At 31.9% G+C, this 23,597-nt stretch overlaps 1 protein-coding gene across 1 annotated transcript; it reads right to left on the bottom strand.

Annotated features, from left to right (window-relative positions):
• Nucleotides 1–482: 482 nt before the first annotated feature.
• LOC114334357 (lipase member H-A-like) lies at nucleotides 483–22,833 on the bottom strand. Its single transcript, XM_028284391.2, has 4 exons — nucleotides 22,681–22,833; nucleotides 17,289–17,684; nucleotides 4,980–5,252; nucleotides 483–717 (listed from the first exon to the last, which is right to left on the bottom strand). Exons 1-4 carry the CDS (start codon nucleotides 22,748–22,750, stop codon nucleotides 500–502), a joined length of 957 nt encoding a protein of 318 aa, XP_028140192.2. The 5' UTR covers nucleotides 22,751–22,833; the 3' UTR covers nucleotides 483–499.
• Nucleotides 22,834–23,597: the final 764 nt, after the last annotated feature.

Here is a 23,597-nt window from a genome sequence, read left to right as displayed (position 1 = left end):
TTTTTAAAACTTTCTGAAGAAAAAGTAGACAATTTAGAAGTTTCTTAATTTTTTTACATATAAAGAGGTGCTCCAACTATCTAATACACTTTAGAGAATTAAAATCGAATTATTTAAGCGGTCTCAGCACTGTTTTAGAGTTATAAACAATGTTTGGCTTATAGACAAATAAGTACAATGAGGACGTTTGAGTTGGCATAAATTCATCTCGAGAATAGGCGTCTCTGGAGATAAATCCCGAAACAGGTCGATTTTTATTTTTGAATTCTAATTTTTTGGTACATTTCAGTACTGTTTATTTTGCCACATACTGTACATAGCATTTGATGATAGAGATTTTGGTACCAAATGGTAAATCGTGACTTCTGAACAGAGACTCTAATTTATTTGGTTTCTTTCTCATTGGTTATGTTTCGTTAGTTTTGTTGCTTGCCTTTATTATACGTTTAACTTTCATACAAAATTTAAATAAAACTAAAATAGATTTAAAAATTTTATTTTATTTTAAAAAAGGTTTATTTGGATTTGTTGTTAAATAGTACACACCTCTCGCATGTTTACTAACATGTTGTCCAAATACTATTATTTTGCCATTTTCCTTTGGCTTTATTGTCACGACTGCATTCTCATCTTCGTAAAAGAGCCCTTCCACAGCTCGAGCTTTTGTTCCTACTGATTCTATAAAGAATAGGGTCGATCTAGCATGGTTGCAGAGGTCTAAAAATTAAAGTTTTAGGTTTAAAGATACCTACCTACGTTGTTAAAAACTATAAAACCTATTACTAAACCTATTAAATAGAAGCAATTTTACTGGTACGGACATATTAATGGAATGAAAACAGAAATAATTACAAGGCAAATATTATAATTGGGAAGTAAAAGGAAAAGGACAAGGTACAGACCCAGAAAGGAGGTGTAAGGAGAATATGAAGGAATAAAGGTAAAAATATTGAAGTAAAAAAGCTAAAAATAGAAATGTACGGAAAAATGGGTGAACGAAGAACCGGAATCTCAATCCGACGCTTGAGGGAGCAAAAGGATATGGGAAAAACAAGAAGGAAGCACTAGAACCTACTAAGCTACTAGTATTAAATAAATTAAAATATTACTAATAGGCCAATCAAGTTAGGTTTTTACTAGACATAACGGAAAAGACGAGGTTTGACAGTTGAAATGTGTAGTATGAGATATTACAAAAAGACTACCATCTTGGGATTCATCATCTTTTTAGTGGAATATTTTTTAAATAAACAATCAAAACGTCAACCATAGTTTTGTGCTCATAACTTACAAACTTGTTTATTTAGAAATTTGACGTCCACAGGTAACTTTTTCAAGAAAAAAAGATACATCGAATGAGATACGCTAAATGAAAATCGGTTAATAAACACAAAAGTTATTGCAAAACGGAAGACAAAATCACTGTTTTTGAATATTGTTAATAACAATTTTATTGTTTATTAGAATATGTTTTAATATAACTAAAATTCAGGGCATTATGGTGTTTGAATGGTGTGCAAAAAATGGTCCAGATCTGTTAAATAGTTTTCGCAAAATTGAATTTGTTTATAAAATTTTTTGAAAAACGAGCTAATTTCTGAGGCTGCTCCAGTTAATATGGCTGAATGTATCTCAATAATGGGGGGTTCATTTCCTTCGTTAAGATGTATGCTAACAGCCTATGAAAAAAAAGTAAAAAAAATTACATATACGTACACAAAATTATTTGTTAATAAATAGCAGTTTTTAAGCTTAAAAACAATTACAATAATTTCGTAGAAATTAGATCAAATTAAATGGCAATAAAAAATACGGAAAGCTGGTTAAAATACACAACTTCCAAAAAGAAATTTTAGGTCCTACGACCCTTGGGGTCTGAGATAGCCCCTTTTTTTTTAAAAATCACTGTTACATTAATTAACAACACTAAGATCTGAAATTAACCAATATTTTATAAGAAAAGTCAAAGTTTTTAACAAAGTTTTTAGCAAGAAAAAATGTTAAAAATTGTTTAAACAGTAGTTTTATAAACTAAAAGTATTTTCCGTTCCGACTAAAGTAAAAAAATAGCGGGCGTAGTCGACTGACTGAATAGTGGGCGCGGTTGGCGACCGGCAGCAACTCTTAAAATTCAACAAAATTCAACAAAAATCAACTTTAAAGTGAATAACAAATTTTCGTCATTCCTTATGTTTTCGAGGTCTCCGAATCCGAATATTAAGTTTATTTTTTTCTAGAATTAGTGGAACATGTTCAAAAATAAAATTTTATGCAAAAATGCGATAAATCAATTTTGATGATTTTTCAATTTTAACTCACTGTATTTTTAGTCGCTGTAAATATTTCCTTTTGAAAATTTTACTGTGTTATCTTTGAAGCATTTAGATAAGAATGAGATTTGTCCAAAATGATTAAACACATTAAAAGAGAAGTTGTTAATTTTTAAACATTTTGTAGTCAGATTTCGTTAGTTTCATGTTTACTTAAAAAAGTTGAGTGACAAACTTTTTAGTTTATAATTTTAACTAACACAGAAATAAAATATAATTCATGAAGAAGTTTTCCAATAAAATTTAATTTAAAATATGCAATAGGAAAAATGTTATGTGACTTTATAGACGAGCGGCACACTGGCACACCCCAAAAAAAGCTTATTTCTCGAGATACTGATACTAATTTTGGTAATACTTTATATTTTTGATGGTGCTGAAAACGAAAATTAGGGTTGTTTTGAATTTTACGTGGGGGAACATTATGAAAATCGCAACTTTACCCTAAAAATAAAAATCACGTTTTTTCCGTTTAACTTGCTACAACTCAGTTCCATTGTAATAATTTTTTCTGAAATTTTTATAGTATATATTTCTCACCATTCTGAAGACAATGGGACCTGCTTCAATATTTCTGTCTTGCTATAAAGAAAGTTATAAATTGTTTGAAATGAAAGGTGCATATTCTTGAATTGCAAAGTTTAATCGCAAAAGTTGAGTGACAAAATTTGAAATTTAGCTGTTTAATTAATTTTATGTTAAAATCTAGAGTACAGAGAACAAAATGTTTTATAGAAAAAAAGTGGTGTAAATTTTAATTTCAAGAAAAACGTGATTTCATTTTTTTTATTTTTAGGGTAAAATTTCGATTTTGACAATGTTTCCCCATCTAAAATTCAAAATAAAACTCATTTTCGTTTTCAGTACCATCAAAAACATAAAGTAAGACCAAAATTAGCCATTCACCACAGTGTGGTTGATATCTCGAGAAATTAGCGTTTTTTTTTTGGGGAGTACCACTCGTCTATAAGGTCGCGTAACTTTTTTTCTATTGCATATTTTGACTTGAAATTTTCCAGAAAACTTCTTCAGGACCTATGTTTTAATTCTGCGTTGATTAAAATTATAAACTAAACAGTTTGTCACCCAGCTTTTATAAGTTAACAGAAAACTAATGAAAAAATTGTTTAAACAATTTTCCGGCCGCGGTAGCTCTTGGTACCCTCTGGATTTGTTAAAAGGAACTTTTTTTGAGTAAGTTTGTGCAAAAAATACGAATCGGAATAATTTACCTAACGGCGTCTACGATACAGCCTGGACTACACACGGTTTCAAAATAGAGAAGAAAAAATGGCCTATACCTACCAATCGGGTTCTACTGTACCAAGTTTACTATTTTTTTTATCTATGGTACCACATTAAAATAATAATGTTTATCTTATTTTCATTGCAAAATTATCCAAAGCAAAGCAGCTAGTGGGATGTACAAACCTTTTTTGAAGTGGTCTTTTTATTGTCATTTTTTAAATTTATTTATTTAAAATATAATTTTACTAAATAAATATGCAACATAATAATATTTTTACCAAAATATATAAGTAATTATTCAAATCCGGTATACTGTCAATGTTAAAAATGGGCTGCAACGGTCTAGCGCTAGCGAATGGTAGTCCGCGAATTTATTCTCATTCGGCTACGCCCATTATTTTTTTTACTTTAGTCGCAACGCAAAATACCTTTTGTTTATAACACTACCGTTTAAACAATTTTTAACATTTTTTCTTGCTAAAAACTTTGTTAAAAACTTTGACTTTTCTTATAAAATATTGGTTAATTTCAGATCTTAGTTTTGTTAATTAACGTAACAGTGATTTTTTCAAAAAAAAAGGGCCATCTCAGACCCCAAGGGTCGTAGGACAGGACCTAAAATTTTTTTTGGAAGTTGTGTATTTTAACCAGCTTTCCGTATTTTTTATTGCCATTTAATTTGATCTAATTTCTACAAAATTATTGTAATTGTTTATAAGCTTAAAAACTGCAATTTATTAACAAATAATTTTGTGTACGTATATGTAATTTTTTTTACTTTTTTTTTTCATAGGCTGTTAGTATACATCTTAACGAAGGAAATGAGCCCCGGATTATTGAGATACATTCAGCCATATTAACTGGACCAGCCTCAGAAATTAGCTCGTTTTTCAAAAAATTTTATAAACAAATTCAATTTTGCGAAAACTATTTAACAGATCTGGCACATTTTTTGCACACCATTCAATCACCATAATGCCCTCAAGTTTAGGTATATTTAAACATATTCTAATAAACAATAAAATTGTTATTAACAATATTCAAAAACAATGATTTGGTCGTCTGTTTTGTAATAACTTTTTTGTTTATTAACCGATTTTCATTTAGCGTATCTCATTCGATGTATCTTTTTGTTCTAAAAAAGTTACCTGTGGACGTAAAATCTCTAAATAAACAAGTTTGTAAGTTATGAGCACAAAACTAAGTTTGACGTTTTGATTGTTTATTTAAAAATTGTTCCACTAAAAAATTGATGAATCCCAAGATGGTAGCCCTTTTGTAATATCTCATACTACACATTTCAACTGTCAAACCTCGTCTTTTCAATTATGTCGAAAAACGGCTTATTTTTTACTAACTTGATTGATCTATAATAGTATTAATACTAGTCCAAATACTTACCTGAAGTATATCCTTCAGAAGGACACCCTGGTTGATGTTTTGAGCGATTGGGATAAAAGTCAACATGCCCAATAGGTTTTTTCAAGCCAAACGTTTGAATAATGTCGACAAAATCTGCGTCTCGCCAAGTAAGTTTTTCAGTGTCGAGCATATCAGGTTTATTCCACATAGGACCTGCTGGATCTAGTGCTGTGATCCTTCCAATCATTGTGCCTGTGAGTTCTACTGTCGATTTACCAATGAAGGCTGTTAGTTGGGAGCCAAGAGAATGACCTAAAACTTACTTATTAGAGTAGTCTGTACAAGAGAAATAACGTGGTTTGAGTTTCTAGCAAATTCTACGGAATAATAATATTGTTATGAGTCACAACGCTGTAATTGCGTTCCTGGAGTAGGAGTAATTCTAGAAGCGCTATTTCATTTTTGTAAATTCTTCCTCGACATCCATGATCTTCGTTGTACGTTTTGTCTAAGTATTTCTTATCTAAACTAAACGAATACTAATCAGCAAGGAATCTACCACATGTAAACTAAAAATTGATGGCATCAGTATTAATAAGTACACAAGTAATGGAAATAAAATACATTGTAAGTACCTATATTGTCTAGTCATAAAGACTTGAAGAGAGAAGTGAAAGATCAAGTAAGTACAAAAAGTAAATAGACTGGCAGAATAACTTAATAATACTACATGGCAAAACCGACAAATTAATATTGAGAAAAGAAACAGAACAGTGAGAAACATGACCCTACATAGTCATAATACAAAGGCTATTGAAATTTTTTTTTGGTACGCGGGATCCAGGACTATTATTGAACAACGAATATTGCGTTTGTGTTGGAGCTGGTTAATGTATACATGATGTATCATTAAGAATATCCAATCTCTGATTTGTAGATTCTAGACCTTAAAATGTTAAGATTTAACCCAAATTACTTTAATAAAATATGGCTAGAGATAGGGTGTTTTATTTAAAAATTTAAAAACTATTTTTACCCAGTACTTAAAAACTATTTGACGTATCCTTGTCATACTTGGCAGAAAGTGTGGCTACTATACATCCTATTAAATTGTCATAAATTAACGTTTCTAGCTACTACTAGAGTCGTACGACAGGGGATAGTGAATGGTTGACCCTTCCCAAATTCTGCGCAATTGGGGGACATTACTATTTTAGCACAATTTTTCGATTTTCCAAAACTTTCTATGTGAATACTATACATATACGTCACCAGTAAAGAATTGGTAAGGGTAAGGCCGTTAGTTTTCGAGATATTTAAGTTAAACATGAAACGGCACATTTTGATTAATTTATGATATGATGCAAATGATTAATATTTACAAACTATTTGTACCCAGTACTTTAAAATTATTTGACGTATCCTTATCATACTTGGTAGAAAGTGTAGGTACCGTACACACTACTAAATTATGTTAAATAATCCTTTCTAACTACTACCAGAGGAGTACGACAGGGGAAATTGACTGGTTGACCCTTCCCATATTCTACGCCACTGACGGAATAGCTATTTTAGTGTATCTTTTAGATTTTACAATACTTTTATGTAAATAATTTATTCCTTATTCGTAACGATAAAATCATTATTTTTCGAGATATTTTAAGTTAAAAATGAAGCCACAAAATACATTAATCAAAATAACTGTGACGTTTCATATTTAACTTCAAATATCTCGAAAACTAATGACTTTATCGTTACCAATCAAGCGTATACTATTTACATAGAAAGTATTGGAGAATCGAAAAATTGCGCTAAATTAGAAATGTAGCCCAGTAGCGTAGAATTTGAAAAGGGTCAACCAATCAGTATCCTCTGTGGTACGCCTCTGGTAGTAGCTAGAAACGTTTATTTATCACAATTTAATAGGGTATGTATATAGTAACCACAGTTTCTTCGAAGTCTGATAAGGATACGTCAAATAGTTTTAAAGTACTGGGTAAAAATAATTTTTTAATTTTTAAATAAATCACCCTGTAACTCAGTAAGGAGCCATATTTTATAATTTGGGTTAAATCTTAATATTTTGGGGTCTAGAACCTACAACTCAAAGATTGGACATTCTTAATGATACAACCTGTATTTAAAAACGGAAAACATATGAGGAGGTTTCAAGCAAAACCGAAAAAAATCCACTTTGTACGAAAATTTTAGTGGCCAATATCGGTTCATTTTGTTAAATTACACCATATATAAAAATATCTAAATATGTGCAAAAACGAATAAATAATACTGAATTTTATTGATGATATTAATGTTTTCATGCAAAACCGAATAAATCCATTTTTTGTTCAAAACCAAATAAATCCAAAAATACGCATTTTTTACTTTATCTTCTTATGCAAATATTTCATTCGACCAATAGATGGTACTAGTGAGTTATTAGAGATGCGACGATGTAATATGGGTGATCAGATATTTTGTCGTTGATTGATTCGCCTCTGCAAAATTACCTTAACAAGATTGTTGGAACCTCAGACTTAAAAAGAATCTGTTTGGAAAAGACACAGATTAAAAAAACTAAAGAAATTAAAATTTTAATTTCATGCTTTTAGCATTATCGATTTGAAGCCCAATCTGAACTTAGGCGCGCAATTTACAAAAAGGGAAAGTCTTTCAAAACATTTTTGCTATGAGAAGTCAACCTGCGAATTGCCATTCCACCAAAAAGTGTTCAAAAACATATGGAAAAACAATTTGGAAAGGAGTGAAAAAGTGATGAAACTTTTTTGTGGTACACGAATCTTTTATGTGAAAAGAATAAAGTTGAACATACTAAGTAAATACCTCAGGAAGAAGAAGGGCTAAGAAATGAGTGTGACTGTCTAGAAGAAGAGTTTGTACTGCATTTTTAAATGCACTATTGGATGTGCTGTTAGTGTACTAAACGCCATATAGGCTTTTGATTAATGTATTAGTAATAAAAATAGTTCTTTTGTTGTTGTTCTGAAGCTATTTCCTTGTGGCATTTTTATAATTAAGTATTTTCTATTGGAAATAAGCCACAATTTTACTAAAAACTGAATGTATTAACGTTTCGAAGCCCAAATCGGGTTTCGTTGTCAAAATACAAAATACTATTAAAATAAACAAAAATGTTGTTGCCAAGTAAAAAAATTCTTCTAATAATTTATTTAATCTGACTCATTTATATTGGCAATTCAGACGTATATTATACATTTTAAAGTAGAAGACTTTAAAATGATATCGCCAATATTTATGAGTTGCGTTCCTGGGACGACTATACTAAAATATAGTTCATTCGATTACATGAAATCACATGCTGTGATTTTTTTGCGACGGATATTCTTGAGTTGGGATTGATTTCATGTAATCGAATGAACTATCTTTTAGTAAAGTCGTCCCAGGAACGCAACTCATAAATATTGGCGATATCATTTTAAAGTTTTCTACTTTAAAATGTATAATATACGTCTGAATTGTCAATATAAATGAGTCAGTTTAAATACATTATTAGAAAATTTTTTTACTTAGCAACAACATTTTTGTTTATTTTAATAGTATTTTGTATTTTGACAACGAAACCCGATTTGGGTTTCGAAACGTTAATACATTCATTTTTTAGTAAAATTGTGGCTTATTTCCCATAGAAAATACTTAAGTATTTTGTTAATTCTTGCTAATAAAGTTGTGAGCAAAATGAAATGAATCCAGTAATTTCATGTAAAACCAAATAAATCCACTTTTGTTTAAATTTTATTTTGTACTAAATATCACTTTTTTAAATTTATATTTTAGGAAAAGTTTTATTATGACTTCTCTAATAGTATTTGCGACCAAGATAAACAAAAACATAATTGATAGATACAAGGCATTATATTTCATTTCGACTCAGAGATCATTACCATCTTTCTATGGACCATTTCGAACTCTCTTTTGTTCTCATCAGGAAAGCACTGTAATGATTAGACTTAGGCAAATATGCAAATAAAAAAGTATGAAATATGCGCATAAATATGCAGTATTTTATCCAAGAATATGCAATATTTTATGCAAAATATGCATATTTATCTAGAAAATATGCATGCATTTTCTATTTACAAAAATACTTACAATAAATATTATAAATACATAACATATACAATTATTTTAACATATAAATATTATTTTGAATTGTGGTAACAATAGATTATCAAATGGTGTTAAAAATTTTCAAATAAATAGAACAACTTCTTTCGACATCAACTGATGTAACTGGGGCATTTTTCAAATTTACTATAATAGTTGGTTCTAAATTAAGTGGTTAGGAAAATGTCCCAGCTAGTACTTGAACCACTTCAGAAAGAACCTGGTAACCACTATTTTTTCCATGGTTACTTTAAATTTTTGAAAAATTTCCTTTGCAATAGTACCTTTAACGTTTTGACATAATAACTCAAATTCTTTTATTAAAACTGTACTCTCTGACAATGATAATTTGGAGGATTCTATTGAGTTATAGTTTTCTGAACAAAATTATAATTTGATTTTATGAATGACAGTTGCTGTTGGTGGATGTTATTTTGGAAGGCTTGCTTAGCTTCCAATAAAGATTGGCAACTATCATCCGTTAAAAGGTTAATTTTTTTTAATCAACAAAATGATCAGCATAGAAATTAGCTGCTTCCAACCATGTTCCCCAACGTGTTAAAATGGGTTGTGCTGGCAGTGGAACAGCAGGAAGCATATCTCTGTAACATTGTATTCTTACAGGTGATTTCAGGAATACCTTTTTGACGCTCTCTATTAAACTGTTAACTAGTGGAAATTTTTTTCTTACTTCCTCCGCAACTCTGTTTATTCCATGCCCTAAACAAGTGACATGTATTAAGTTTGGATAAAATATTTTTAAATTTTGTCCTGCTTTCACCATATATGGTGCGGCATCAGATAAAATAAGCAATAATTTATCATTAGGCACAGCAGCAGGAAGAAAAAAGTTTGCTAATGCTTCTTGTAGAAACCGTGATATTGTTAGAGTATTGGTTTTTTCCACTTGCTTACAGGAAATTAAATACGATTTTGGAAAGGTTTCATCGCTAAGTACACCAATCAATAAGTGCACAATGTATCTTCCTGACAAATCAGTGGTCTCGTCCACACATATATGTAAAAGTAATTATTACCTATTTCGGCTTTTATGTTATGGATAACTGAGGAGTATAACAAATTGACATTATTTCTCTTTAGAGTTCGTTTACTGGGAATGTTTTGTTTGCAATATTTTTTTAAAAAGAACTAAAGTTTTCATTAGATAATTTTGAAAGAAGTATATTAGAAGATACTAATGCACGACACAAGTCTTCGTTAAAAGTTTCTTGTTCGGTTTGTTTTTTGGAACTTGACTGAAAGCACTTGGACACTGAAGGCTGATATTTTTCACCGGATGTAGTTTTTACTTTTTTAGCTAAATGTTTCGCGGTTCTGACATTCTGATTTATTTGAAATTTTTTTTCAGATGAAATCTAAAAAAGAATATAAATATTCTATAGTTGTACCCATTTTTAAAATCTATGATTGTAGAAATAAACAAAAATGAACCGTTTTTGCATAACAACTAAAATATTTAAATTAAATCAAATAAAAATCGGTGTAGTAATCTTGAAAATGTCAAGAAATGACTGTGCAAGAAGGAAGAACCCCCAAATATTTACAAGGGGCTCTTGGTATTTTCTGTTTACATTTAAAGAAAAAATACTGTGAGCATAAATTAAAAGCACTTAATTAATTAATTCCAATATATGATATGTTTTTGTTTTTGGCAAAATTAAAGCAAACTACGCTATTGTTAGAAAAAAAAATGTTAGCGACCTTTCAGTAGACTATTGAATGATTTGAATTTTAAATAGGTATCCTATTTTTTACCGCAAGGAGTTTAAAAAATGCTTGAAAAAAGAAAAAATACATCGATCTATTGCGAACTAGCCTTGTGTCGGTACTTTTCTTAAACATAATTTCCAATTTTAAAATCTTTGTTTGTACCACCGTGTAAAATTTTAAAATAAAATAAAAAATAATACGTATGTACTTACGGTTTTGCCACAACATGAGCAATAAACTTTATCCATATCCATAGATAGCTCTTTGTAAGGTTTTATCTAAGTTGGAACATTGCTTATTTTCGGCATTTTCAAAGCACAATAATTATTTACAATTAGAAATACACGTTGTTTACGCCTCCAATTTTACAACAAAAGTGAAACCAAGTGAAACTGACCGTCAAAATAAAAATTTTTACCTAGAGACATAAACTGGCAAACACAAACCCTTAATTCCAGGACAAAGTGAGGACAAAACGTGACAAAACTATAAGCCGTTGTCTTTTTTTAGTTACTATACCAAGAATTTGAATACCAAGTGATTATAAAACAAAATTAAGTATTTGCATTTTCATGCTATCTGTAACTTTGAATATAACAAATTTTCAAATTATATGCACTTTATGCTCACTTTTATAAAAATATGCAAAATTTAACATTTTTGCATTTTTTATGCATTATATGCAAAATATGCAATTTGCATTTTTGCCTAAGTCTAGTAATGATGCTCTGAATCGAAAAATAAACACCCTTGCCATTCATGCCAATTACAAAATATAATTAACATTAAGACGCGATAGCGCCCTCTTTTAACAAAATGTCGAAACCCAAAAGACTCCATTTTCAAACAAATAAATGTTTAAAAATATTAAAATCTTTGGATTTTTAATTCGGAAACAGATTCTCTCTTATAAACCGGGAGATATTAACAGAAGTTCAACCACGATTTTCTAAGTCCTGTCCTTTGCAATACTGGAAGATTAGAGAAGGTACTTACAATTTGTGGAAAAATCCACTGGTTTCCTGTGACATTTTTCTGTGAAAATTAGATTTTCCATGAAAAAAAATTGGGAGTTGCGATGAATTTATAAGTCCTGCCATATCCATAGAATAACAGGATACTATCTATTTTATGAAGAAAATTTTTTGGGCAGGACGGTTGCAAAAGTACTAAGGGAGTATACAGATATACAAACACGTAATGAAAATAATGAAATTTTCATAATTTTTCCATAAACTTAATAAATTAATCATATTTATTTCAAAATGACCAAAAAAATGTTGGCATGACGTCACCTAATGTTTAACTGCACTTGTTTCTTGGAAAATTCTGTATAAAATTTTCACTCTGGTTCCGTGATTTTCTAAGTCATAAAATAACTTTTGTTATAAAATAAATAATTTTAGTAGACATTATTCAAAATGGCTGGAAGTTTAGTTACACCTTTTTTACTATATATAGTTAAAAAATGTGTAAGAAAATTCGTGGAAAATTACACGATTTTCTAAGTCATGCCATTTCGCACATATCTCAAGAAGTTTAATATAAATCTATTTTCAAAGAGGCAGGATGGTTGTATAGTTATTTCGTATAAAAAAATTAAACTGTGTCTCTGTAAAATTATTTCAGGGTGTTATAAAAACATATTCATATCACCACAAATTTCTGAGTCATGCCATGTCGAGTATGCTTAAAAAACACTAATCCAAAACCGTTTAAAACTTATCAGGATAACCGTAAAGAGGAATAATACAAAAAATTAATTTATATATCATTGAAACAATCGTATCCTATTAAATATTATTTTCCTGAATAATGTCTCGGAATTTTTACACACTTTTCAAATCTAATAGCAAACTGTCACATCTTTATTTTAAGTGATTAGATCATATTTTTATCTAAGTAAACGCAGTAAAATTAAATATAAACAATTTTTACAATTTATTGGTTATAGTAGGGAATTTACCTACCCATTATATTATACAGGGTGTCCAGAAACTCTCATAACAAACGAAAACCGGAGATTCCTCAGATAATTTTAAGAAAATTTAACTCAATTCACCTAGTTCAAAAATGCTTCCGTGGAAAGCTAGAGCTTTTTAAAGATGGCGCCTTGTAATTTATCATCGTCATAATTCAACCCTGATCTATCCACTGCTGGATATAGGTCTCCCTCAGTCTTCTCCATGCATTTCTGTCCTGTGCTGTCTGCATCAAGTTTCTGTCAATCCGTTTGATGTCATCAGACCATCTGGTTGGCGGACGACCTCTACTTCGATATGCTTCGTCTAGAAGAAGCATATCGAAGTCTTGTAATTAGTTTCTTAAAAATAGCTCCAGAACACTTTTATTTTGAAAAACGAAAACTGGTACACTTATTGATCTTCCAGAGGTCAATTGTCAAATGTCAATTATCAATTGTCAATTTTTAGTACCGGTCATAGGGGTTCATTTTGGGCACGGAAACGGATATTTTATCGAATAACTTTTCTGTCTAACTTTTAAGCATTTCTGACACTGGATTATTAAATTCTGGGATAGTTTTGTACTAAAAGATACTTTTGCTTTAACTCAGAAGAATACGCAGTTTTCTAGAAAAATCGATTTGAAAAATTTTTCGTTTTTTGGTTTTTTGATTTTAAAAGAATTTAGAAATATTCTATTTAGGAAAACGAAAACTGCTACGTTTATTTCTCTTCCAGAGATGAATCGATTTTATCAATTGTGAATTTCTAGTACTGGTCATAGGCATCCGTCTTGGATAGATCAACGAATATTTTTTGAGTTGCCTGTCAGCTCTTGTAACATAATGACCTAATTTGTTACCTTTGACCCACTTACAACGTGTGGGAGTCATATGTTTTCCTAGGGCCATATCCTTAGGGATTATATCCATCCTTTGGAATTTGCTATGTTAGCATTTTGATGTGACTTTTAGTCCATTTTTGAAAGGCTTTGACCTTCGTATTTTTTGGTTGGCTCACCATGTTCTTGCAACACTGATGATGCTCTTTTTAGAGCGAAAACGTTCTGTTCGATGTTTGTAGCCCTATAGGGCTTTTTAAAATAATATACCTTTTACCAAGACCAAAATTTTTTATTAAATTTTACGAATATTTTTTATCTCTTAACTTACTGGTCTTTAAATTTTTAGACATTTTCGAGAGTAGAGTATTAAATTATGAGGTATTCTAGTACTAAAGGTTACTCTTGCTTTAAGTCGGTAAATACACTGTTTTTTTTTTTTTAATTTTTTTAAAAAATTTTCAAATTCAACAAACGAAAAATTTTAAAATGGATTTTTCCAGAAAACCTTGCATCCTACTGACTTAAAGCAGGAGTACCTTTTAGTACTAGAATACCTCACAATTTAATAATCTAGTGTCAAAAATACCTAAAAGGGAAAGACAAAAAAGATTCCTATGACCGGTACTAGAGATTCGCAATTGATGGAATACGCGCCATCTGTAAAGAGCTTTAGCTCCCTTATTAGGCAGGCCGCACATCAAATTAACAAAATGTAAATTACGTTTCATGGAAATAAACCACTGCTAAACAAATATACGTCCGGCCATTTATGAGACTCTCCGAAAATAAAAATGTGTTATGAGCATGAATCACACTCGTTTCATTGGTAGGCGGACTTTGAGATTTGTTTAGCAGTGTTTTAGTTTCATGAAACATGTTTTTCGTCTCATGTTTCATGTTTTTCGTTTCATGTTTCTTTGGTGTGCGGCTTGGCTTAGGCAGGCCGCACATCAAAGAAACATGAAACGTAAATCACGTTTCATGGAAACAAAACACTGCTAAACAAATAGACGTCCGGCTATTTATGCGACTCTCCGAAAATAAAAATGTTTTATGATCATGAATCACACTCGTTTCATTGGTAGGCGGACTTTAAGATTTGTTTAGCCGTGTTTTATTTTCATCAAACGTTGTTTTTTGTTATCAATATATTTTTGTTGCATAGCAATTTTATCCCGCCTTCTTGCTTGTTCGAACACAAAATACACACGCATGTAACAGGCGCTAAGTTTTTTTCTCTGATTCTGGCATTGGTTTAGAACTAGAACCTTTAGCCAGGCGCTAAGTTGCCGCACTCAACTGGTTTTCCTGATATTGTAGGATTGTAGATATTGTCCTGATATTGTTTCCTATATTTGATAGCAGAATGTCCTAACACTAACAACACCAGAATAAATCGATTTTTAAATACAGCACCTATCTACTTGCAACTTTTTGCATTGTGTTCAGGATAACATCAGGAAAAGGTGTACAATATAAAAATGGGTGGAAATTGCATTTTAGTGCATAACATGTATCCAAAAGTGCATAAACCTGTCAAAATCAGTGTATTGAGGGCAAAATTTTGTTATTTGGGAGGTTTATGGAGTTACGAATACGCAAGCAGAACCGACCTCCGAATCACCTAGTGCCCAGAGTTGCTGCTAAGGCATGTCATCTGGAGTTTCGTGGGATATCGGCAATAAATTAAAGCAAATAGATTATTCGAGGGTTTTTGGGATGGCCAAACACGAATATGACATTGCAACCGACCCTCGGAGCACCTGGTGCCCAGGGTGACTGATCTCGAATTTAAAGGGGTTTTTGGAGGTCGATTCTGATGGCGTATTCATGTTCAGCAACCACAAAACTCCTCGAGTAATCTACTTGCATCACTTTAGTGTCTGAAAGCCTCGAAATTTAAGAATATACCGTGTATATCAGTCACCCCGAGCACTAGGTAAAGATCTGTTCTAATGTGACATTCTTGTTCAGAAATCCCAAAAACCACCTGAGTAATCTGTCTGTATCAATTTACTGCCGAAATAAGTATATAAATATGGTATAGAAAATGCTTAACAAATAAAAAGGTACCATAAAATATCATTTTATTATAATACTAAAATACAGGGTATCCCATTTAAGAAAACTCAGAAAATACTCATTCCGAGTTTCAACCAACCCCGTATACTAAAATTAAACATTCTGGTATACTACTAATAACTGATAATAGTAGTCTATATTAAAAATCGTTTAAACAAAAATGAATAGAAGTTTGGATATCAAATCACTAACAATATGTATAGGGTGTGAATGTTCCTACAAAATTAACAAAAAAACGTATTATATTTCAAACTACCTCGTATAATATTTCAAAACACTATATTTTATTAAAGAGAACATCGAGTAGAATCCAAAAATGTAAAAATATACAGGGTATTCCATTTAAAAAAACATAAATTTGTGTCACCCTGTCAAAACGGGTAGCCCTGTTTATTAGAAAATACTGTTTAATCATAGTCCTATCTGTGGCCCATGTTTTACCTAAATAACTTTTTTCGTATATCTTACTACAAACGAGTAATTGGACTTTGGCATACTAATGCCTCACCCTGTATACAAAATAACCATAAAACCATCCTGCCTCTTTGTAAATAGACTTATATTAAGATTCTTGAAACATGTGCAAAATGGCATGACTCAGAAAATCGTTGACTTTTTCACGAATTTTCTTACAAATCTAGGTCCTGCCGTCTTACAAGAACCGTTTAACCTTCCTGCCGAGTACCGAAAAGGTATTGATTGTATTTAAGTATTATAACTTTTTAAAGGCGGGACTAAGAAAATCACGGAATCAGGGTGAAACTTTTCCGCAGAATTTTCCAAGGGACAAGTATACCTAAACATTAGGAGACGTCATGCCAATATTTTTTTTGAGCATTTTGAAATAAATATGTTTAGTTTATTTAGTTGGCAGGACCTAGAAAATCATGAAAATTTCATTATTTTCCTTACATGTTTGTATACATATATACTCCGTTACCCCGTTTGCAACCATCCTGCCCAAAAAATTTTCTTCATAAAATCGATAGTATCCTGTCTATCTACGGATATGGCAGGACTTAGAAATTCATCGCAAAACCCTATTTTTATTTTTTGGGAAAATCTAATTTTTACAGGAAAATGTCACAGGAAATTTGTGGATGTTTCCACAGATTGTAAGTACATCGTCTACCTTTCCAGTATTGCAAAAGGCAGGACTTAGAAAATCGTGGCTGAACTTCTGTATATTATCTCCCGGTCTATTATACCTATTCCCATCCTTCTAAAAATTGCAAGGAATAAAGGGTGATGAATGTAGAGACATGGGGAGTCTACATAGTTACACTCCACAACATCTCAATTCACCGAAGTAAAGATCAACAAATCTGTTTCCTAGTACTCAATACGTGAGTAAAAATGCAGGAGATCATTACCATCTTTCTATGGACCATTTCGGACTCTTTTGTTCTCATCAGGAAAGCACTACAATGATGCTCTGAATCGAAAAATAAACACCCTTGCCATTCATGCCAATTACAAACATAATTACTTTTTGCGTCCCAGAAAAATCCTATTTTTCCAAAAATCGTTTTAAGTGGATTTATTCGGTTTTGCTTTAAACCTCCTCATATGTTGACTTACCTACTAAATGGACTTTAGATAAGTCTACTTTCGAAGTAATTAAAAACTCAGCGACGAATCTTCCTACAGGTTTGCAATTTGCGCTTGCAACCTCATAGCTTTTATTTCCAGCTTTGCTCCAGTTTACAAATATTATATTATAAAGTCCTTGTTTGAAGTACTCGTCTCTGAGTGGTCTATACCATGGCGACGTATCATCTGTAGCCCAACCGTGGATTATTAGTATAGTTGGTATATTCTTGTTTTTAATTGAAGCATTGCTAGTTCCTTCAGTAACTGTGGTTCCTATAGTAGGTGAGGAATTCGTGAAGAGGGTGTAACTTACATCAGTCTTTTGAGCGTCAGCTAGAGAAAAGTCTACTCGGGGCAAAGATCTCCAATAGGTTTCAGTATTGGCTAAAAAAAAAATAAAGTCGTTCACATATATCATTAGTATTACGTATAAAATACAGGGTTGCGAAAAAGTCTGGCAACGCGTTATTTTTTCAGAAACCGCTAGAACGATTTTTATAGATTTTGGTGAGTCTTTAAGAAAGTTAGAGACTTATCAACCAAGAGAACAGGCAGGATTCCGAAAAAATTACGGAACAAATGACCATCTACAAAGTATAAAAACCCTGATAGAGAAAGTAGTGGAATACAATAAACCCCTAGTTCTAGTTTTTATCGATTTTCATAACGCCTTTGACACAGTTGAACTTAGCAAAATATTACAGGCGCTTAAAGAATGCAGGCTAGATTATAGGTATACAAAATTATTACACAAAATATACTTACAGGCAACAACCACTGTCAAATTACATACTAACAGTAATCGCATGAAAATAGAACGGGGGGTTAGACAAGGAGACCCAATGTCACCTAAACTTTTTAATACGGTCTTAGAACATGCTTTCAAGAGTTTGGATTGGATGACAAAGGGAATAAAAATAGATGGAGAATACCTAAACAACTTACGTTTCGCCGATGATATAGTCATGGTAGCTGAGGATCTAGGTATGGCAAGAGAGATGGTACAAGAACTCGTTGTAGCTACAGAAAATGTAGGTTTAAATATAAACATCTCAAAAACAAAAATAATGACAAATTTAGTACCCAACCAGAACATCAGTATTGGTGGGAAGGAAATAGAACTCGTAGACAGATATAAATACCTGGGACATGAAATTACGATTGGCAGGGATAATCAGACTCATGAGCTGAAGAGAAGAATCGGTCTTGGGTGGGCAGCATTTGGAAAACTGAGAGAAACTTTTAAAAGTGAGTTACCCACATGTCTAAAGAGAAAGGTCGTCCTCCCAGTCTTGACGTACGGATCAGAAACACTTACCTTAACTAAAGCCTCGGCTACCAAACTAAGAGTCACGCAGAGAAGAATGGAGCGGTCAATGTTAGGAATAACTCTGCGAGACAAAATCAGAAACGAAGAAATCAGGAGAAGAACAAAGGTGACTGACGTCATCGAGAGGATAGCCAGGTTGAAGTGGAGATGGGCAGGACACGTAGCCAGAATGACAGATGGGCGATGGACGAAGAGGTGGTTATTGGAATGGAGGCCAAGAGAAGACAAGAGAAGCGTCGGTCGACCGCCTACAAGATGGACTGACGACTTAAGAAAGGTAAATAAAAACTGGATGAGGGCGGCGTAGGATAGATGGGGTTGGAAACGAGGAGAGGAGGCCTATGTTCAGCAGTGGACTTTTGAGGCTGGATGATGAAGGGTCTTTTAATACGGCCGATATATTACTGGTAATTACATTGTTGTCAAATCTTTCATTTTTCTGGAAATCTAATGAACTTTCTTATTTCAAATGAAACACTCTGTATGTTTTTGGAATCCTTAACCCTCGCAGGACCAACCTTTTAGTAGAATCAGCAAGGACCAAAGAGAGTCAATAAATATCCACACATAAATTAATCAAAAACATGCTTCTTTATTTAAACTAATTTAAAAATATCACTTTTATATTATTCCTAGACGTTAATGGAACAGTTAAAAGATACGAATTTATAATTTACCCGGAGTCTTCGGCTTCAGTGTAATTGGCATCATCGTAGGATACAGAAACATTTTTTACTTCTTGCTGCGCTTACCGCATACATACTTGCATTTTGAACAAACTATGGTTGTTTTTGTCCACTTATTGACCATTTTCCTTTTAGATTTTGCTAATTTGACACATGGATGATATCGTCCCTTTCCATTTTGGGATGGTGTTGAAGGTATTCAAGTGGATTATTTATAGTCCACTGTCAATTTTTTATAAAAGTATGAGGAAACGAATTAAATTATAGACATGCTAATTATGCCTTCTAATAGGACAGTAGTACGCCGACAACTACTGATTAATTATTTGAGATTTTTAGGAATAAAGGTATTTAGAAAATCGGATGTAATGCAATGTTGTGGATACTATTTAACCCTCCTTGCTCCTTCTAGGGTTAAGGGATACTGATTATTTTTCATATGATATTTTCTATACCTAAATGCCATAGTTTCGGAGTTATTGATACATTTATTAAAAAAAAAAGAAATTTAAACAATTTATAAAAATCAATTTTTTCGGTCCGGTTAGACATTATTTTAGGTTATTTGGATCATTGGGAACAAAGAAGGTCTTTTGTCATTTTGCTCTAAAGTTAATAGTTTTCAAGTTATAAACAATTTAGAACAAAAAAAAAGAAAAATGACGATTTTCAAGGTTCAAAAACACAAGTAAAAAAAATAATTTTTGAAATTACAAAGTACCTAAATTCAAGACCAAACCTTCTTCTATCAGATACCTATAAGAATTCTTGACAAGTTTTGTAAAGTATTGTTTTTTTAATTATTAATGAAGCGCATATGAGAGAACGGGCGATCGGGCTGCATTAACAACTAAAAAATAATATTTTAAAATGAAACCAGGCCAAATTGCTTATCGGTAGGTGATAAAATAAAGCTTGAACTTGAATTTATGCACTTCGTAGTTTCAAAAATATTCTTTTTTACTTGGGTTTTTGAACCTAAAAAATCGTCATTTTTCGATTTCTTTTTTCATTTTTAAATTGTTTATAACTCGGAAACTATTAACTTGAGAAGAAAATCACAAAAGACCTTTTTTGTTCACAATGATCCAAGGAACCTAGAATAATATATATCCAGGCCAAAAATAATTGATTTTTATAAACTGTTTAATTTTTTTTAATAAATGTAGTAAATAAAATAACTCAGAAATTATGGCATTTAGGTATATAGGGAATATCATATGAAAAATAATTAGTATCCTTTAGAAATTCGAAAACGCAAAAAACATATAGGGTGTTCCATTTGAAATAAGAAAGTTCATTAGATTTTCAGAAAAAGGGAAGATTTGACAACAATGTAATTACCACTATAATATCGGCCGTATCAAAAGTCCCTTACCCACCAAATTCCATAAAAATCATTTCAACGGTTTCCGAGAAATTACCGTGTTGTCAGACTGTCTCGCAACCCTGTATATTACGTAAAATACGTACAGTGGAAACCCGATAAGTAGGCCCCCGATAACCCGAAAGTCCGGCTGACCCGGACCGATTTTCATCAGACAAACATTTCAACAATTCTAAATAAAAATGTATGCAATATAATATTTGAGAGATAATGTGTATTTGTGTAATTTGAACTATACGATAATAAAAATGACTCATGGCACACGGCGACATGGCAGAGCGACGTGCATTGTCTTGAACTATCGGAAACAACAGGCACCTGTAGTAGTATTCCTTTATTTATTTCAATAAAACTCTCTTAGCATTCAAATATTGAATGGGTTGCATATGTGAGTCCATATTAAATGAAGTAAAGAAACATAGACTTACTCACAATCATGATTGTGAGTAAGTCTGTGTTTCTTTACTTCATTTCATGTCTTAGCATTGTTTAAAAAAGACTAAAAGACTATTTAAAAAAAATTATTTTTTAAACAATGGTCTTAGTCTTCACTGTTCTAAAATAACATAACATCATTCTGATTGGGACTGTATTGTGTGTAGTACAGTTATGTATTTTGTGTGTAGTACAGTCTTGTATTGTTCGCCTCCGTTTGCTTAGCCAAGCCGCACACCAAAGAAACATGAAACGAAAAACATGAAACATGAAACGAAAAACATGTTTCATGAAAAGAAAACACTGCTAAAAACATCTCAAAGTCCGCCTACTAATGAAACGAGTGTGATTCATGCTCATGACACATTTTTATTTTCGGAGAGTCTCATAAATGGCCGGATATATATTTGTTTAGCAGTGGTTTATTTCCATGAAACGTAATTTACGTTTCATGTTTCTTTGATGTGCGGCCGGGCTTAGGTTTGTGTTTACGTGTTTTTAGTAATTTAGATGTGTACTGTGAATATATATTTCATGTTATTTCAATTATAACGGAGTTTATCTGTAAGTATACCGTATTTTATTAATTTTTACCATATTCTCCGGCTAACCCGGATTTTCGATAACCTGGATCGGCCGCGGTCCCGATTAATCCGAGTTATCGAGGTTCTTCTTTATTACGTATTCACATATCATTACTTCTTCTACGCGCTAGTTCTCCATCAAACGCGTCTTTAGGTGGCTGGCAGGAAAATGCTAAGAAAATAAAGTCAATTATGTATTCCTAGCCTTCTAGAAGAGCGGAGGACTAAAACCTTAGAATTTGGATGGATTAGGGCAAAATGGGATGTAAGGGACAGTGACGTGCAACGTATAGCCTCTCGTATCCATATTGTACACCTCACCTATCCGTGAGATGATCTCGATCCTGATCATCTGGTACATCCTACTAGATAACAAACGTTGCTCTGACGTCAGAGTTATTGCCGGTATAAGCAATTCTCCACTGACTAACTAACAGCTTCGGGTGGAAGAGTCAGTAAGTGAAAGAGCATCTTCTTGTTCTAAAAATGGAAAATCATTTTTAAAGACGGATGCAAAATGATCAACAGCATGGAGATGCATAAGGCAACGGGAAACCAATACAGTAAAGGCTCAAAGAGCATCTCTAGTACTCTAGTTAATCATCATGACCAAAAACGTGACCATACATTCTACTTATCGTGAAACTCGGAAAATAAGATCCGACAGGGTGTCTAGTGACGTCCAATGGCTCGAGTCAGGAAAGATTAAAATTAACAATAAAACAATATTACCAGAGAACGGCAGTTTTCGCCAGTGGCGCACAATACCCCTATACACTATATATACACAAAATTTTCGATTTTCTAAATCTGACTGAATTAAAAATTGGGACAAATCCCATCTTAAAGTTTAGGAAAAGACTCGCCCATCCATATGTCAAGTCTCCATTTTGGTTCAAGGGTGTGGATTTTATGGCCCTGTAGGAATTTATATACGAAATATTCATAATATACTTACCTATAGATAAACTCCAGCTGATATTTACTACACCTAACAGTATCAAATACAAAATTAGTTGAATGTTCATTTTGTTAGCTATTCAGTCCCAGTACCTATCACCTGTATCTACCACAATAATATGACTTAACTTCTGACTTGACTTTATGATACTACGACAATAATCGACTCTTGTTATGCAGAATATATTTTTATAAATTTAATTTTTAATTGAATTGTACAGAGAAAGATAAAATTGCAAAATATTTATTCGTAGTTTATATTTACATTTGATTGATATAATTTTTAAGATAGTACATTAAAACAAATAGCTTGGTATCCATAAAAGAAAAAAAGAAAGTGTTTGTCTTTGGATAAACAAGGAAAACAGCCAAAATCGAATACATTGGTCACTAAGAATGGAAAAAACCTACCGGTTATAATATAATCTAAAACCGGTTTTTTTTACTCAGCAAACAATCGGTTTTTCCGGGCAAATAGGCAATAACCGGTGAAAAACCGGAGAAGTTACCTTTGGAAAAAATAATAAATTTAGAGAAAAACTTGGAAGTTTCTTTTATATAATGGGGTCAATATATTAATCCACCCTCAGAAAAACGTCTATAGGCTGATATAAAAGCATCTATAAGCTGTAGACAGTTAGTACATATATGTAAATATGTATATTATATATTGGCTAGATGATATACATGGATTTGACTAATATAGATCGACTGTCAATACACACGCCCCTGTATATTTGAAAATATTTTTAAATTATGGTACTATGTGTGCCACAACTTTTACCTAAATAACTTTTTTTCGTATCTCTTACGACAAACAATAATGGACTTTGTCACACTAATGCCCCACCCATAAGATAAATTAAAAAATGTCGGTCAGATAGCCTGTGACGTTGGGGGTTGCAACGAAGACAC

The sequence above is a fragment of the Diabrotica virgifera genome, chromosome 3 (assembly GCF_917563875.1).
Source record: "Diabrotica virgifera virgifera chromosome 3, PGI_DIABVI_V3a".
Lineage (NCBI taxonomy): Eukaryota > Metazoa > Arthropoda > Insecta > Coleoptera > Chrysomelidae > Diabrotica > Diabrotica virgifera.
This window is presented reverse-complemented; position numbering and strand designations above follow the sequence as displayed.

What these genes read in the sequence shown, in the direction of transcription:
- LOC114334357 (XM_028284391.2), bottom strand. Translation starts at nt 22,750, where the DNA reads ATGAACATTCAACTAATTTTGTATTTGATACTGTTAGGTGTAGTAAAT. An exon ending in CAGCTGGAGTTTATCTATAG is followed by an intron (nt 17,685 to 22,680) that starts GTAAGTATATTA and finishes TTTTTTTTTTAG; the next exon opens with CCAATACTGAAACCTATTGG. An exon ending in ATCTAAAGTCCATTTAGTAG is followed by an intron (nt 5,253 to 17,288) that starts GTAAGTCAACAT and finishes AGTAAGTTTTAG; the next exon opens with GTCATTCTCTTGGCTCCCAA.